Source organism: Vespa mandarinia, chromosome 3 (assembly GCF_050613455.1).
Source record: "Vespa mandarinia isolate Hongniang chromosome 3, ASM5061345v1, whole genome shotgun sequence".
Taxonomy (NCBI): domain Eukaryota; kingdom Metazoa; phylum Arthropoda; class Insecta; order Hymenoptera; family Vespidae; genus Vespa; species Vespa mandarinia.
The window spans coordinates 9414020-9432190 of NC_140812.1; the positions used below are offsets into that span (position 1 = coordinate 9414020).

Sequence of the window (18171 nt, forward strand, 5' to 3'; positions counted from 1 at the left end):
TAATAGTCTTTAATATAACAGAAAAATTTTTTTCATTTAATTATTTTATTGTAAGATTCTTAAATGGCACCCAACAGAATTATTTTTCGAAATTTTTCTTACATTCGAGAATTATTTTTTTTCTTTTAATTATTTATAAAAAGAAAAAAAAAGAATATTCCTTTTATTCGAAAAAAAATCTTTTCGTTCGTTTATTCGTTTTTATTTTCGTTCTTTTTTTTTTTTTTTTTTTTTTTTTTTTTTTTTTTTTTTTTTTTTAACAGTGGTGGCCAACAAAGACGGGTATCGTTCGCAGTGGCTCTCATGCACGATCCTGAACTTTTAATACTCGACGAACCAACCGTGGGCGTTGATCCATTACTCAGACAAAGGTAAGTTTTCTGCATTTCATTAAAAGTATAATAAATATTAAATATTTAATTTAAAAATGATTTTAATGATTTTAATAATTACTCTAATATATTTCTATAAATCTATTTCTACAAAGGCAAAACTCATTTAACTTGATTCACGTTGATTTTAAAAATTAATTTAAATCATTATATTATTGTCCGTTTAAATTTAATATAACATTTTAAAAGCACATCATCGTAAATGATAGAATCGATTCTAGGATAGATACATGATCAAATATTGTCTGTGTTTAGCTAAGCGTTTCTAACTTTCTTTTTTTCTCTCCTATCTCCGAATGAACGTTGAAAGGAACGAACGACGACTACTATAAGAGAGAAATTCTTTCATGTTTTATATTCGTTTCTTTACTATGCAAAATTAAAAAAAAGGGCTATATTTTTAATTTATAATCATACGATTTCATTTCATTTATTTTACATGCGAAGAAATTTTTTTTTATTAAAATCTCTTTTTCAATTTTGTTATATATTCAAATATTTTTCATTTACATATAATAAATTAAATAATATATATATATATACGTATATTAATATCTTATTTTGGATTTTTTCCTATATTTTTTATAATATTTTCTAAGAAAAATGCGAATTAACATCGCATAGTTTGGATGCAATATTTTTTACAATTTTTTTTTTGTTTGTTTTTTTTTTTTATCGAGATCGAATATAATTTATCTGTGATATAATTGAAATAAATAAATATATATATATATATATATATATATATATATATATATATATATACATATAAAAGAAAAGAAAAAAAAAAAAGATAATCGAAGGATCAAGAACGAGAATCATTATTATACATTCATGATAAAAACTTGTTGATCGATTTATTTGAATTTACAATTATCATTTGTCATTAAAACGATGAAAAAAAGAGAAAAGAAAAAAAAAAAAAAAATTTTTCCCATATAATTATTCTCTACATTTATTTCTTTTTTTTCTTTTTAACATCGCAACCTTTCTTTTCCCTTTTTCTAATCATCCATGGAAAAAAAAGAAAAGGAAAAAAGAAAAAGAAAAATAGAAGATGTTATCGGTAATGGCCGTTCATGCAAAGAACGGCCTATCGGACATAATGGCGACATCCAATTACGAATTGACGAGAAAGTTAACAACGAAACTACTTGCTTCCCTTTCGAATTCACATCGCATCTTTCGAATCATGACTCGAAACACATCATATATTTACGTTTATAGATTGGGTTACGTAGTTGGATACCGTAAAATGGTTTTTCCTTTTCATTTTTCTTTTTTTTCTTTTTTTTCTTCTATTTATTTTCTTTCAATTTTTTTCAAAAACATCGAAACGATTATACTAATCCGTCGCCGTAAAATCATTTTTATAAATTAAATCCTATTACCATGGTTTAACGGATTATTTTCTATATAAATCATGACATTCTTTATACTCTTTTATTCGTTTTAATATGTATCAATATATATATATATATATATATATATATATATATATATATATATATGTATTATGTATATATGTCGGTACGAATAGGCTAAGAATATTTTCGCATAATACTCGTTAATGGTCGGGTCAAATACGCGCACGCGTACACGATAGTTCGTAAAAAAATAATCTACTTTCTCTGATCATAAAAAAGTCATTAATTCTTGTAAATTTTTCTCGTTATATTTTTTTTCTTTTTCTATCTTTCTCTCTCTCTCTCTCTCTCTCTCTCTCTCTCTCTCTCTCTCTCTCTCTCTCTCTCTCTCTCTTTTCTAATTCTTTCCGCCGCATGTCCAAGATCGTAAATGCTCTTACGCATATTTTTGCATGCTAGAATTTATCTCAACATTGTACATATCTGTGTATATGTGTGTGTGTGTATGTGTACGAACGTTAATCATACATCAACTTAATATTATTCGTAAAACGTTTTGAAAAAAAGAAAAAAAAAGGAAATAATAAGAAGAAATACTTAATCTTTATGATGAAATAGAAAACATCGATTACATTTGTATATTTCATTATATAATCTCATCGAAATTCTAACTGCATGTACGCGTATAAATATACTCATACTATATTTATTATATTAATTAAATAATTTCTTTCTAAAATTTATACATTTTTCGAAGGTAGGAAGAAGAAGAAACATATTATGATATTGTTTTTTTTCTTCTTTTTTTTTCTTTTTTTTTTTATCGAAACCTGACACACGTATTTACATGTGTACGTATATAATACCTACATATCTATTATATTCATATTTATAAATGAATTCAACAAAAGAAAAAAAAAAAGATAACAAAAGAAAATAAGAAGAAAGAAAAGAAACAAACAAGGAAGTAAAAAAAAAGGTCGCATGAATTTGTAACGAAAAGAAAGAGAATTAAAGGTATAAGCGAAAAATTAACATAAAGAAAAAAAAAAGGAAGGAGAAAAAAAATCATATTTAATAATTGTACTTAAGAACAATCTCTGTTTATTTCTTACTACGAAACGTGCTCTCGATCTTATAAGATATCGTTCGTATCGTACATTTCCACGTAGGTTACGACGACCTTGGAAAAGAAAAAACAAAAAAAAAAACCAAAAAAAAAAGAAGAAAAAAATAATCTCAATGCAATCGCAGTCTCGTTCGTGTTCATCCGATCATAATTTTTCACGAAGTTATCTATAGATGTATATATAGATAGGTCACACATTGAAAAATTTTCAAATCAAATATCCATGACGTTACATTCAATATATTACAAACTATTTACATATATATTTCATACTCCTACGTATACGTATACGTACGCATATATATATATATATATATATATATATATATATATATATGAGATATAATGTAATTCTCGAAAACATTCGGGTTATAATTGCATCATGTTTGATCGTTGATGTGAAAATATAGAATTCTGATGTTACCAACTATAATCATCTAGTATACTGTAATTCGTTGTTTCTCGAGATAATATTACTTAATGTAAGTGTCATAGGTCAAGGTTCGAAGGAATTATAAAAAAGACGATAGCTAAGTTACGCCTAAGACGTGTTAAAAAAAAGTCTACGCTCGAATGATCATTTAAATAATACATGAGATATTGTCGCCTTCATCTTCGTCTTCGTTTTCGTCGTCTTCGTCTTTATCGTTGTCGTCGTCGTCGTCGACGTCGTTGTCGTCGTCCTTGTCGTTGTGATTTCTTCTTTCTTTACTATTTAGTTTCAAAATGTAAATATTAAACGCAAAAATTCTTACGATCATTATGATTAATCCAAATACGATACAATCTGTATTTAGATTTTCTTCTTTATTTTATTTCTTTTTTTTTTTTTTTTTTTATGACGATCAGTCCAGAAATTATGATTTACTTTTCTTTTCGTTCTGTTCAACTCCTACTTCTTTTTTTTTTTCTTTCTTTTTATCTTTTTAATAAGATACTCAAAGGAATTCATCCAGTCTCATTGAAAAATATTAATCGTGAAATACTTTCATGATTATTATCGATCCAAAAATTATATTGTAAAATTATTCTATTCTTTATATACATACATATATATATATATATATATATATATATATATATGTATTGAAGAATGATCGAGTTTTATCGGAAAAAAAAAATTTATTTATCATTAAACTGGGAAACATTGAAATAAAATATTCAAAATGGTCCACGTAAAGTGTTGCAAATTGTTTTCATTTACCATACATTCTTACATGCATACGTAAAATAAGAGAAAGAGAAAGAGAAAGAGAGAGAGAGAGAAAGAAAGGTAGAGAGAGAGAGAGAGAGAGAGAGAGAGAGAACCAGTTCCATATAGATAAATATATGAAAGTTTTACAATAGCATAATTAATCAAAAAAAGAAAAAAAAAGATTTTGTTGTCTTTTTATTTATATATTTATTTTTTTTTTTTTTTTATAAAATCAAATACAATCTTTTTATATGTTTTAGTAAAAATAATTGATAACACTTTATACTGAAAGGTATATTATAAAATTATATATAAATTATATAAATTTACAAAACGATCTCTTATTAGACATTCCTTTTTTTTTTCTCTCTCGATTTCTTTTTATCATTTATTTCCTATACCTCGAGATAATGAAAATAATATATATGTATATTTCTATATACTAAATATACAAACTGTATATATATATATATATATATATATATATATATATATTTATATATAATATACTGACTCAGTTCGATCAAAATTAATTAAGATAAAATCGACTTTCAGCATTTGGAATCATCTAGTACAGATAACCAAAGATGGCAACAAGACAGTCATCATTACGACACATTATATCGAAGAGGCTCGACAAGCTCATACGGTAAGAAAATGAGAGAGAGGGGCAGAGGGAGGGGGAGGGGGAGGGAATCTTAAATACACCTTCTAAATTTTCTTTCTAAATCTTATATAAAATTTATGAATATTTAATGAACATCGTAAATTTATTATCTATTCAATTATTCTGATTCAAATTTTTTAACTTAAAACTTATTATGTAGTATTTAGATTTATTACTGTACGTAATATTTAAATTTATATAATGTATCTCTCAGGTTTTGAAACAAACAATAACAACAATAACTATGTTCCTTTGTGGAGAGGAATAAGAAAAAATAAATTTTATATGAACATGAGTTCATATCTAATGATATAACGATTATTTTTGATAAAATCAATTTTAATATAAAAAAAAAAAATAATCCATTTGTATAATTTAAATATTATGAAATAGGAACGTGAGGCGGATGAAAAAATATAAAAAAAGTAAATTTCGATTTGTATATATATATATATATGTATTTGATATCATTTGTTTATTTTTTTCTTTTTTTTCTTCGAAACATTGATTAGAAATTTGAAATATTTATTATCAACAAATTGAATTTTGGCAGGTTTTTTAAATTATTAAAAACTCGAGTCCGAGATATAAAGAAAAATTTTTTTATCATTTTGCACTTTAACGTGTTTTTATTAATATGAATAGATTATCATTGAGTAGCTTTGCTTTAAATATTTCCATTGAACAATTAAAAAGTAAAAAAAAAAATAAGTAACGCACTTAAGTAATTAAATTCGCTAAATAATTTTCAAACTAATCTAAATATCATTTAGTCCAATAAGGATCGCAATATACACAAACATATATAATTTAATAATTCATAATACATACATAACAAATTTCGAATCATACGAGTATAAATAATTATATATGTATATATGTACATATTCATGTATATATTCATAGATGTTAGTTCACAAATTATTACACAATATTGTTTACGATCATTTCAAGAAAACCATTACCTTGAATATCGAAGAAAATTTTTTCATTGAAAGTAATGAACCATGTGGCGATCTAATAAGATAGTATGATATGCAATATAATAACATAGTTATACAATTGACATTTAATTAGTTTCATATACTATACACGCACATACACACACATACACATAAAATAAATATATATAATATATATATATTTATTTTATATATATATATATATATATATATATATTTATATATATGGTATGAATACTCTATAATTATAATGTATATACTATAATTATATTAGTGAAAGGTCAAATAAATATTGATCAACTTCGTTGAAACGAAGGAAATTTTTTTTTTCTTCTTAGAAATTATTATAATTGGATTGGTTCTTCGCGAAATAACAAAACAAAAAAAAAAAAAGTAGGATGAAGAAAAAGAACAAAACAAATTTATTACTCTGATCAATTATAATTCGATGCTCGTTTAACTAATATAGTAAGTGTAAATATAAAAAATAGAAAAAGAAAAAAAAACAAAGTTATTCTAATCGATCAGTTTTCTCGTTTAGATAACCCTTGTACCTATGTACGATAAATATGGGTGGAATTTTTCTCGATATTATTTCGTCCCACACGGAACGTACGAATTATATATTTTTATATCGTAATTAGATAGATGCATTAGATAGATCAAAAATTTTTAAATACATATATAAGTACATACATATATATGTATTTCATATATGTATTTACGTAGATATGCCAGAGATGTATGTAGGATAATGCAATTATTGCCTCATTCGTTTTGCATTCCAACATTATGAAGGAGTAAGGAGAGGTGGGGGTGGAATGTTAGGGACATAAAAAGAACCGAAAAAAATAAATAGTATTTGTCGGAAAAAATGTATTCGAAAGAAAGAAAAAGTATAAAATCTTTTTAATAATAAATTTATGTTTTCTCTTTTTTTTTTTTTGGATTCTTCTTCAAAGTTAAAGTCTTATGTATTTTTGTTTTTCGTTTTCTTTTTTTTTTTTTTTTTTTTTCTTAACGATACATAATTCACACTAGATATGTACGTCTCTGATATGTACATACACATATACATTTGTATGTAACTTGTTTGTATGTAAAATAATTTGTTATTTTCTTTTTCTTTCTCTCTTTTTTTTTTTTTTTTTTTTCTTTTTTTCTATCTCATTGCAGATCGGATTAATGAGAAGTGGACGTTTATTAGCCGAGGAATCACCACGGGCACTTCTGACGATGTACAATTGTACATCGCTCGAGGATGTTTTTTTAAAACTATCCAGGAGACAAGGTCAATACGCCCAACCAACAACGGAATTAAATATTTCGAACAATATTAGTTTGGTAAGTGGATAACAATTATATATAATGTTAATTAACTAATTGATTGGATATTCTATATTAATGGAATATGATCGTTTATTTATTCAATTATTTATTTATTTATTTATTTATTTTTATAATATCAATTTGATGAGAAGAATAAATATTTATATTCATTGTTTATTTCAAGATTACGTTTTTTATTTTCTCTCTTTTTAAATTTAGTAATAAATAAACGAATATAAAAGAATATTATTTATCACGATAATAAAAAATATATTATTATTAAATATAAATGATGAATAATCAATTAAAAAAAAAAAAAAAATCTTATCAATTTTTCCCTCATTTTCTCAGGCTTCTTTAAATTGGGGAAAGAAGGATGAACCAGTTTACGTCACCGAAGAATCTGGTGTGGTTGGTTTGAATTTCTATCAAAGCAAAGAAGTCCTCATTCATGATTCGACGAATGGGGTTGGCAATCATTATGACGTAAGAAGTTATACGAATTTTTTCTTTTTCTTTTATAATTTAACAGATAATATTGAAGAAAAAAGGAAAAGAAAGAAAGAAAGAAAGAAAGAAAGAAAGAAAAAAAAAGAAAGAAGAGAAACAAGAAAGACGAATTGTCCTAACTTTCACTTCGTGCACAATAATGTGTATAAAAGGATGTCCTTAAAAGATTCGACCCACATTTCGAAAGCGATCCATATTTCGAAAGGATCTCATAACTTTTTCAATAGTAACCAATGATTATCTTAATCAATTTAAGAAGTAAATTTAAATACGATAAAATTTATTACCCGTATAATCTTTAAAGTGGTCGTTATTATTATTAAATTAAAAAAAAAAAGGTAAATCTTTTTTTTTCTTTTTTTTTTTTATTCTCATTAAAAAGCTGTTCTATGTGATCCTTTCGTTATGCGCCTGAAGCATGGATCAAATCTTTTTTGAGATTCTTTCTCTCTCTCTCTCTCTGCGCGTGTATATATGTATTTTATATTAATATAAAACATTATTGATTTTGATAGCTTACGAACAAATCATTACACGGAAGTAAAGCCGACTCAACGCTGGAATGTAGTAATTTTACAGATTGTTACAATATTACTAGCGTAGGAAAAATAAGGGCCCTCTTGCAAAAAAATTTCTTACGTATGTGGAGAAATATCGGGTAAGTACGAAAGCCATGTCGATTATTCCATATGTATATATATATATATATATATATATATATATATATATATATAAATAAAAAAAAAATATAAAAATGATATGCATAAAAGAGAAAAACAAAAAAAGAAAAGAAAAAAGAGAATTCTCTGTCAGAAGTGAATAAATAAAACATGAATAAATAAAAATAATGAAATATCCATTTTTATTTTTTTTTAATTTCTTTTCATAATTTTTTTTTTTTATAATTAATTTTTGTTTTGTCTTTTTTTTTTTTTTTTTTTTTTTTTTACTGTTCAGTGTTATGTTGTTCATCTTCGCATTGCCAGTCATGCAAGTGATACTCTTCTGTTTGGCAATTGGAAGGGATCCAATAGGTTTAAAATTGGCTATAGTTAACCACGAAATTTTTTTCGAAAATATGACGTGCCCTGTCTCGGAAGGCTGTGATTTCTCTTTACTGAGTTGTCGATATCTCAAATTTCTCAATAACGATACAATTATAAAGGTAAGGATTTTTATTAACAATACCGATTAACATAAACGTCGATATTTAGAAAATTTCTACCCATTCTTGGATTATACTATATAATATTTAAGGTCACCGATTTCAAAAATATTAAAAGTTTCTTTTTTAATATATAGTCATAATTTTGAACGTGTTAATTCAAAAAGTGTCCAATACAAAATTCAGTTATATTTATTTGATCATCAGTTATATTAATAAATGTGACAAAACGCATATTGCAAATCAGTATAATATGAATATTTTAATTTAAATAAATATTATATAAATTGATTTTTGTAATCAGTAACTTTCGATCGTATGGGATCGTATTTTTTTTTTCTTCCTTTTCCTTGAGCTGTATAATAAGTGATTAACATAAGAAAAAAAAAGAGACAAAGAAATGAATAATGTAATTTTTAATATACTTTGTAAATTTATTTGACAAAGAATTATTATCCGGATCCTGAGGCAGCACAAGACGCCGTACGAAAAGGTGACGCATGGGGGATGCTATATTTCACAGAAAATTTCACGGATGCTTTAGTCGCACGAATGGTACTTGGAAGGGATGCTGATGATGAAACTCTCGATCAAAGTGAGATCAGAGTTTGGTTAGATATGTCCAGTAAGTTTTCAATTATATCAATAATAACGTTATCAATGGTTTAACTCTTTTGGATTAGATGGATTAAAAACTGTTCCCACCTTTTGCTTTGCTTTTTATGCTCAAAAAGTTGATATTATTCATAGTCATTACAGTTCATTAATACAGTATTATTTAATTGTTTTTTCTTTTTTTTTTTTAAGTTTAATTTTATTTTTTTTATTTTTCTTTTTTTTTGTGCAACTTGGGTTTTCATTTTCTTTAAAATCGTATGCCTCAAAAAGTTAAATTAATTCACCTGAACAATGTTAATCATTGTACAAGTTAACTTTCATATATGTAAATAATTGGATAGAAGAAAAGAGGGTAAAAAACCATGAACGTGTTCTCTCAATTATTATTGTTCAATATTTCATTTCTAATTCTCAAATAATAATGCACGCATTATTTACAAAATTCTCTTGTAGATCAACAAGTTGGCCTAATGTTGATGAGGGATCTACAATATTCATATCGGGATTTCGCCAAAGATCTATTGATAGCGTGCAAAGAAAATTCAAAGTTGGCTGACGTTCCGATTCAATTCAAGGATCCGATCTATGGATCGAACGAGCCAAGTTTCACGGATTTCGTTGCACCCGGTGTTATACTAACGTGAGTTAAAATATTTTTAAGTAAATATTATCTTTTTCTATTATTGTTGTTGTTGTTGTTGTTGTTGTTGTTTTGTCCTTTCTTTATTTAATTCTTTTTCTTTGATTTAATTTTGCAATTACAAAAAAAAAAAGAACACAAAGACATATAGACGTCCGTTTATTACACACGTTGTAACATCTTGTACTCATATATATAAAAAAAAAAAAAAAAAAAAGAGAAAAAATCTATTATTACTATTATTACTATCACTAGACTTTTTTTTTATTCTTGAATGAAATATGATTTATTTGTCGAAAAATAGCATCGTGTTCTTCCTGGCGGTTGCTTTGACCTCATCTGCATTGATCATCGAGAGAATGGAAGGATTATTGGACAGAAGTTGGGTAGCAGGAGTAACACCCGGTGAAATACTTTTTTCCCACGTGGTAACCCAATTTGTCGTTATGTGCGGTCAAACGGCATTGGTATTAATATTCATGATATTAGTTTTCCGAGTCGAATGCAAAGGTGAAATAGGATGGGTCATTATATTGACGATACTTCAAGGTCTCTGTGGCATGTGCTTCGGTAAGACAAATTTTATTAATTTTTTAAATATTTTTTTTTTTTAAGAAAAACAAATTTTAATAAATACATGAAACAAATCTCAACATCTTTATATAACTTATTTTGTTTAGAATTTTCTTTTTATTAATATATAAATCGGAATATCGATTTACGATTCAATTTTACAAAAAAAAAAAAAAAAAGAGAAAAGAAAAGAAATTTTGCATTATACATATTAATTCATAGATATTTCGCAAATACGTAATTTTTGATATTTTTTTTTGTCAAATACGAAAAGACAGAGAAAACATTCTTAACATTTATTCCCTTCTCAAATGATTTACAGAAATCATACAGTCAGTCATGATTATCAGCATATATATAAATTTACGTAGATTTCGCATTCATTGCGGATTAACAAATCCATTTAATGTTTGCTTGCTAACTCGCTATTTCTTAATTCGGACGAGCTCATAAAACTATCCCATTAGAAATGTTTTTCAATGCTCTCTGACGTGTAATACGCCATAATTACGCAATACGTTCACACAGGATGCAGGTTCCATTACGCAAAAACTAGATCTGATAGGCGAAACATTGTACACGCATATATCTATCTATATATATGCATATATATATATATGCATATATATATATATATATATATATATATATATATATCTAGGCGAGAAATCTTCCTTGCGTAAAAGCTACCTTAAATTATACAAGCTCTCTAATTAAGGATTTACACGTAACAATAACATAATATAGCTCGCTCGAAAACACATAGTTAACCTGATTAAGTTAACCCTCTATAATATTGCATAACTTTGAAATCACATACATAACTATGTATATATATATGTGTGTGTGTGTGTATGCTATATTATATTGCTTCTATTTTTTTTCAATCTTATTTCATTTTGTCATTATAATAATTATTAGTCACTTTATGAATTGTCGTATATGAATTTTGTAATATTTCATTTTTTCTTTTTTTTCAATTAAAAAATATTATAAAACAAATAAGTAAATAAATAAATAAATAAATAAATAAATAAATAATAAAAAGAAAATCTTTCATGCTTTCAGAAATCAATCAATAGTCATAGATCAATGTATTAATCATCTTTCTTATTTTAATAGGATTCGTAATTTCGGCAATTTGCGAGCTCGAAAGGAACGCCATCCAATTGGCCCTGGGTAGTTTCTATCCCACACTTCTTCTCAGTGGTATGTAATCGTTTTAAGAAATTTTGTTTTTTGAAGAAATCAATTCTCTTTAAAATCTATCTTGATTGATATGAATATTTTATTTGATCTCAGACGTTTATTTTCAATTCTTTTCATAAAAAAAAAAAAAAAAATTATAAAATATATATAATTACCTCTCTTTCTCTCTCTCTCTCTCTCTCTCTCTCTTCCTCTTCCTTTGTGTGTGTGTGTATGTATGTGTTTACATACATACATACGTAAATATAATCGTGGATAGTATGTAATATTGGATTATTAATATTGTCAATTGATTTATTTTTTAATTATTAATTTCAGGTGTGATATGGCCCATAGAGGGTATGCCAACAGTTTTACGATATGTCTCGCAAGGTTTACCCTTGACGATGGCAACTACGGCACTTCGTTCTATGCTGACTCGTGGTTGGAGTATATCAGAGCCAGATGTGTACAATGGTTTTATATCTACAATCATTTGGATCGTAGTGTTCCTCACAATAAGCATGTTGGTCCTTAAATTCAAGCATAAATAGAAATAGAAAGAGAAAGAGAGAGAGAGGGAGAGAGGGAGAGAGAGAGAAAACGGTTACGTTATATTGATAGAACAAATTTTAAGATAAGGGTGAAAGGTGGAGGGGGACAAGTTTGAAGAGAAAGATGAAAAAATATTTTTTATTGTAAATTAAAAATTAACTTCGTTCATATTATTGTAACTGTATCGAGGGTATTAAGGATGAGGGAGAATGAAGAAAAGTAGTAGGGAAGATCGAAGAAAAAAACAAATGATCGTATGAGTTTTGATGAAGTTTTTTTTTCTATTTTCTCTCTTTCTCTCTCTCTCTCTCTATCTCCCTCTCTGTCTCTTTCTCTCCCTCCCTCTCTCTCTCTCTCTCTCTCTCTCTTTCCTTCTCCCTCTCCGATTCTTTCGTAAATCATCACTCCGAAATGTGATGATTAATGCGCATATGTGTATATATGTGTTGCCAAAATGATTTTAAGTTTGATATGATTGCGTGCATGTATGCGTGTGTGCCTGCGTGTACTTTTAAATAATAAAAAAAACATGTACGTGTACGTGTGCGTACGTGTGTGCATGTGTCTACTCTTGTGTGCGTGTATTTGTATTATTTTTGGATAAACTCACTTAGGGATTTATTTTTTACTTATTAACGTTTCTACATATTATATATATAATAATAATAATATATATATATATATATGTGTGTATGTGTGTATATGTATATGCATACATACACACATTGTATGCATATATATATATTTCTTTTTTCAATTTGTTTTTAGTCATATCTTATATACATTCTCAGAGTATAATTAATGCATCTACGTTTAGGGATGCCTCGGTAAACTTGTTCGCGAGAATAGAAAAAGAATAGATTATAAGTAAAATGGAAAAAAAAACAAACCAAAAAAAACAAAAAAAGAAGACAAGAACAAAAATTTAGTTGAATATGTTGATCATAGAGATAATAATAATAATAATAATTATTATTATTATTATTATTATTATTACTATTATTATTATTATTATTATTATTATTATTATTATAATTGATTAGCTGATAATACATGATTTTACTTGCCCATGACTCTGAATATGTTTACGTGTGTATGTTTCTTTTCTTTTCTATTCTATTCTATACTCTTATATTTTTGTTTCTTTTTTCTTTTTTTTTCCTTTTTTTTTTCTATTATTTTTGTTTTGTTATTTAGCCCATAATCGATGTGTCATGTGAAACGATACGTAAAATGCAATGTAAGAGACTTTTCCATTTTTTTCTTTTCTTTTTTTCTTTTTCTTTTTCTTTTTTGTATGTATATATGCGTATGTATGTATGTATGTATGTATATTTTAATCATTTAAGGGGTATGAGCGAAAAAATGTTTCATTTATTAGATATTTTTGTTTCAGCGATTAAATTTCCGTGAAAATAAAATTAGCTTGTCAACTATAGAAAATTATACATACGTATATATATATATATATATATATATATATATATATATATATATGTATGTTATGTATATATATGACTATGTGTGAAAGATGTTATATTATCAATATACAATGAAATATTTGAAACGCATATTATCATTTGTACATCGTGGCCCGATACCGTCAGTAACACATCTTTAAATATAAAAATGCGAATAAAACTGTTAATACTGTATTTTTCTTTTTTTTTTTTTCTTCTTTATAAAACATTTCATTTATTTCCTTAGCTTTGATTTTTAGATAGTAATAGTATAAAAAGTAAAATCACCTGTAGAAATTTCCGCACAGTGAGACCTAGATACACGATATTACTTACGTTGTAATGTATATCATACTTTATATACTATGATATACATTATATATATATATATATATATATATATATCGATCTAATGGCTGCTTAAATACACAATTAGAAAGAATTAATATAAAGTTTGTACAATTAGCAAATATTTTTTAATTAATATATTTATGTACGAATGAAAGGCAATGGTACGAATGAAAGGCAATGAACAGCCTTATTTAAAGATCATATATATAATATTATATAGTATTATATTATTTACATTATAATATTTTATATTATACATCTCTCTTATGAATAATCTGAATAATATGTATAAAAAATAAAAATATTATAGTTACAGGCTGATTCAAAAGTTCTTAGATTATTCGAATAATCAATTAGTCTTTATCGAAAATCTTTAAGATAATTTTTATTTCTTCGAATAATAAAACAACAATCCTAATTATAAGTATAAAAACTCTAGAAGAAAAAAAGTAATTGATATTTAAATTTATCTAAGAACTCTTAATCTGACTTAGAGACTTTCAGCACCCTTTGTACATTCTATGCTAAAACTATATTGTTTTTTTACAAATGTCTCCGAAACGATCATAATACCAAATTTATATGCAGAATTCCTAAACTTTACCAATATATGTGCACAATATATAAATATATAAATATAAATATAAATATATAAATATATATATATATATATTTATATTTATATATTATTTAATTTTTACTTTATAACATTCTTCCACAGCGAACCACGCTCGATTTTCTTCCACTTTACATTTCCAATAATCTGCAAATATATAAAATACGTAATAACAAATTAAGAAAAAAAAGAAAGGAAAATATTTCAGTATATAAAGACAAAAAAAAAGTAGTTCAATCAACATTTTAATTAGATGTAATTATAGATTTTTTATTATATTAATTTTAAAATACATATTTCTTCAATTCACTATCTTCTTTTATTTTTTTTTTCTTTTTTTCTATAATTAGATTTAATTATTTTAATTATTCATTTGAATTTATTTTAATTTTCGTCATTCAAATATAATAATATATAATGAAGAAAAAGATAGTGAAGGTTGGGAAATTGGATTAAAAAAAGAAAACAAAAAATTTTACCTTTCAAAATTTTGAAATTTACCTTTTAAATCATTTATAGATCCATCGGTACCACCATACTCAACCGGCAATATATCACGTTGAACTATATCAAGAAAAGTTTTCTTTCCGTACGTATGCACGTGCACTCTTCGTTTCAATTTATCGACCATAAAACTTTTGAAGACATTTAAAACGACATTTACATAAATCGGTGAATTTATAAACTCTAATGCCTGTATTCTTAAAGGATAACAACCTTGCCAAGCATGTACCAACTTTTTAATGACGCTCGGTGAAAATTGAAGCGCGTGACCGAAAGATATACCTGCTAAATCCAAAATGGCTATTATACCGTGCAACGAAGCAGATTCGTTTTCTCTTATTGCGATATCCAATGTCATCAAAGAAGCCTAAAACAGTATAAAAGAAAAAAAGTATAAAAAATAAAATGAAAAATAGTATTTTATATAATTTTTCTTAAATAATAAATTATTATTGTTTAATAATAAATTATTTAAGAAAAAATATTTCAATAATTTCCTAAAATAAAATGTTAATAATAAAATAAGATTGAAAAATATTTAAAAAAAAAAAATGCATGACGCTATATTACATAGCCTTAACTTACTTGGAATTTTTTTTTTTTTTTTTTCTTCTAATTCGTCAATAAGAAGTGAAATTAAATTACTAATTTTCAAATTACACATTAAAAAATGCGATATTAATTTTACCTTTAACATATCCGCTTGTTTATGTTTATTAGGATCATGTGCGGCGATTCGTATTAGAACCACCATTCTCCCTTTATTATCTAATTTCCTCATTGGTAAAAATACTCTATAGAAAGTAAATTATTATATAATATTTATAATATTTAATTATTATATATATATATATCATATAAAAAAAAATAAAATACGTAATCAATGTAAATATACATATAATTATCAATATCAAATTTAATATAAAATTATTAGAATTGCCTTATTGTTATATTGAATATGATATATAGAGTATATGATCGTTTTAAATACAGGATGTGCCAAAAGTTCTTAAATGGAGCAAAAAAATTCCTATGAAAACTCAATTACTCTTTTTTTCGAGACAATTCAGGATAATTTTTTTTTTATCTTTTTTCTTCAAATTCTAAAATTACAAGCCTCTAACTGCAAGTGCGAAAAGTTTTGAAAAAGATTCAAATTATTAATTTTTTAAAAATCATTTAGGAACTTCTGTCACCCCAATCTAGGAACTTTCATCAACCACGGCCAATCCTATATATATATATATATATATATAGTATGATTAGATAGAATTACCCTAATTCAAACATATCCTGTAATTCGACCAGAAATGGATCCTTATTTGCATACCATTCTGGAGTATTACCTCTTTGTTCATGATAATTCCAAAATTTATATTTCGTTGTTTCAATATTAAATTTGCAAGCCCTTAAAAAACGTAGAATAAAGAAGTCGTCTGTAACAAGTAAAAAAAAAAAACAAGAAGAAGAAAAGAAAAGAAAAAAGAACGAAAAGAAATAAAGGAATAAAAGAAAAAGCGATTTTATAAAATATAGATAGATATAAATAAATATTAAAATATATAAAGTATAAATTTTGTACATTATAAATAATTATTACATACACATATGGTATAATTAAAAAATTTTTGAAATTTTCTGATTAATTATTTAATTTTTTATTAAAATATATGAAAACATAAATTTTTATAAAAAAAAAAAAAATATAAATAATATAATGAAGTAACATTTTTCAATAGAAATAATATAAGTAAATAGAAATGATAAATATTGTAAAAAAAAAAAAAAAAAAACAAACGATTTATACTCGCTTACCTGTGCAAGCGTGTAGATCATCATTTTTTAAAATCCATTCGCGTATTTCTTCGATCTTCTGCGATCTGTTATCATCTGTCTCATTTAAATTTGCCGCTGCGTAATCTTTTTCCTTTTGAGATAATTGACAAACGTAAACTTTTGACTCTGTCATTCTGTATAAGTAGTAAATATAAATACAACTGTTCTTTGCGTATCCGTTATCTTCCTCCAAATTAAAAACTATCTTATCTTCGATTACGTCAACTTTTAATTTTATTAAAAAAAAATTGTCACTCCTTTTTTAAATTATCTGCCATTTGTATACAAAGATCGAAACGATTTTATTTAGGGAAAATCGTCTCAACTAAAAATGATCTACGAGAGAACTGAATAGATATAGGAACAGAATAAATCTAATAATGATCTACTGCGCCATCTGACGTAAAGATAGCGCGTATTATGATTACAATGAATAAACAGAGACAAACGTAAATTCTTAATCTTATGAAAATAATTGTTTTTCACTATCTCATTAATTATCACTTATCGAACAATATTTTTTTTTCTCTTTTTTTATTCGATCTACGTAATTACATTCTCTATTTAAATGCGACAAACTTGCATTTAAATAGAGAAAAACAATAAACGAATGACCTTCAGAAATCTCTATTCAATTGACATTAACAACACAATGTTTAGATAAATTGACGAGACTATTCTTTTTAACACGGAAGATAAAGAAAATGATGTATGTCATGCTAGTTAACAAATTGTATGACATTATCTAATAATGAATAAAACATATATAACGAAAAAAAAACAATTCTTGTAGCTTATATCTTAATTTCTTGCATCTTACAATTTTCTACGAAATAAAATTAGTTGAGGGTAGAATCATTTTATTAAAAAAAACAAATGCATTTGTAAGAGATCCATCTTAAAAAGTATAGATATAAAAAAAAAAATATTATATGTAATAATTTATTTCAAATATTTTTCTCGATACAAATTCAATAAAATCTTACAAATGATCTTTAGAATCTTTTAGAATCGCATTGTTTTATATACTGATCTCTTAAGAATATTAAACATAACGACATCTATAAATAATTAGATTAATTTAGTACTGTACTACATTGTTCTACAATATCTT

At 25.1% G+C, this 18171-nt stretch overlaps 2 protein-coding genes across 5 annotated transcripts in view; one reads left to right on the forward strand and one right to left on the reverse strand.

Moving 5' to 3' along the window:
* snu (ABC-type transporter snustorr) overlaps nt 1-14269 on the forward strand; it is a 52384-nt gene extending 38115 nt beyond the window's left edge. For all 4 annotated transcript variants that reach the window (XM_085655615.1, XM_035874018.2, XM_035874019.2 and 1 more), the window contains 11 exons: nt 264-371; nt 4639-4732; nt 6889-7056; nt 7393-7527; nt 8067-8209; nt 8509-8716; nt 9164-9341; nt 9788-9974; nt 10279-10544; nt 11670-11756; nt 12075-14269. In XM_085655615.1, coding sequence (XP_085511741.1) covers nt 264-371; nt 4639-4732; nt 6889-7056; nt 7393-7527; nt 8067-8209; nt 8509-8716; nt 9164-9341; nt 9788-9974; nt 10279-10544; nt 11670-11756; nt 12075-12289 — 1789 coding nt within the window. In that variant the 3' untranslated portion in view covers nt 12290-14269. The remainder of the gene's footprint in view (nt 1-263; nt 372-4638; nt 4733-6888; nt 7057-7392; nt 7528-8066; nt 8210-8508; nt 8717-9163; nt 9342-9787; nt 9975-10278; nt 10545-11669; nt 11757-12074) is intronic.
* Nucleotides 14270-14372: 103 nt separating this feature from the next.
* On the reverse strand, nt 14373-17608 carry LOC118445041 (retinol-binding protein pinta). The gene is made up of 5 exons (XM_035873935.2): nt 17037-17608; nt 16498-16657; nt 15910-16015; nt 15219-15588; nt 14373-14864 (listed from the first exon to the last, which is right to left on the reverse strand). The coding sequence occupies exons 1-5, from the start codon at nt 17188-17190 to the stop codon at nt 14788-14790; spliced, it is 867 nt and encodes a 288-aa protein (XP_035729828.1). The 5' UTR covers nt 17191-17608; the 3' UTR covers nt 14373-14787.
* Nucleotides 17609-18171: the final 563 nt, after the last annotated feature.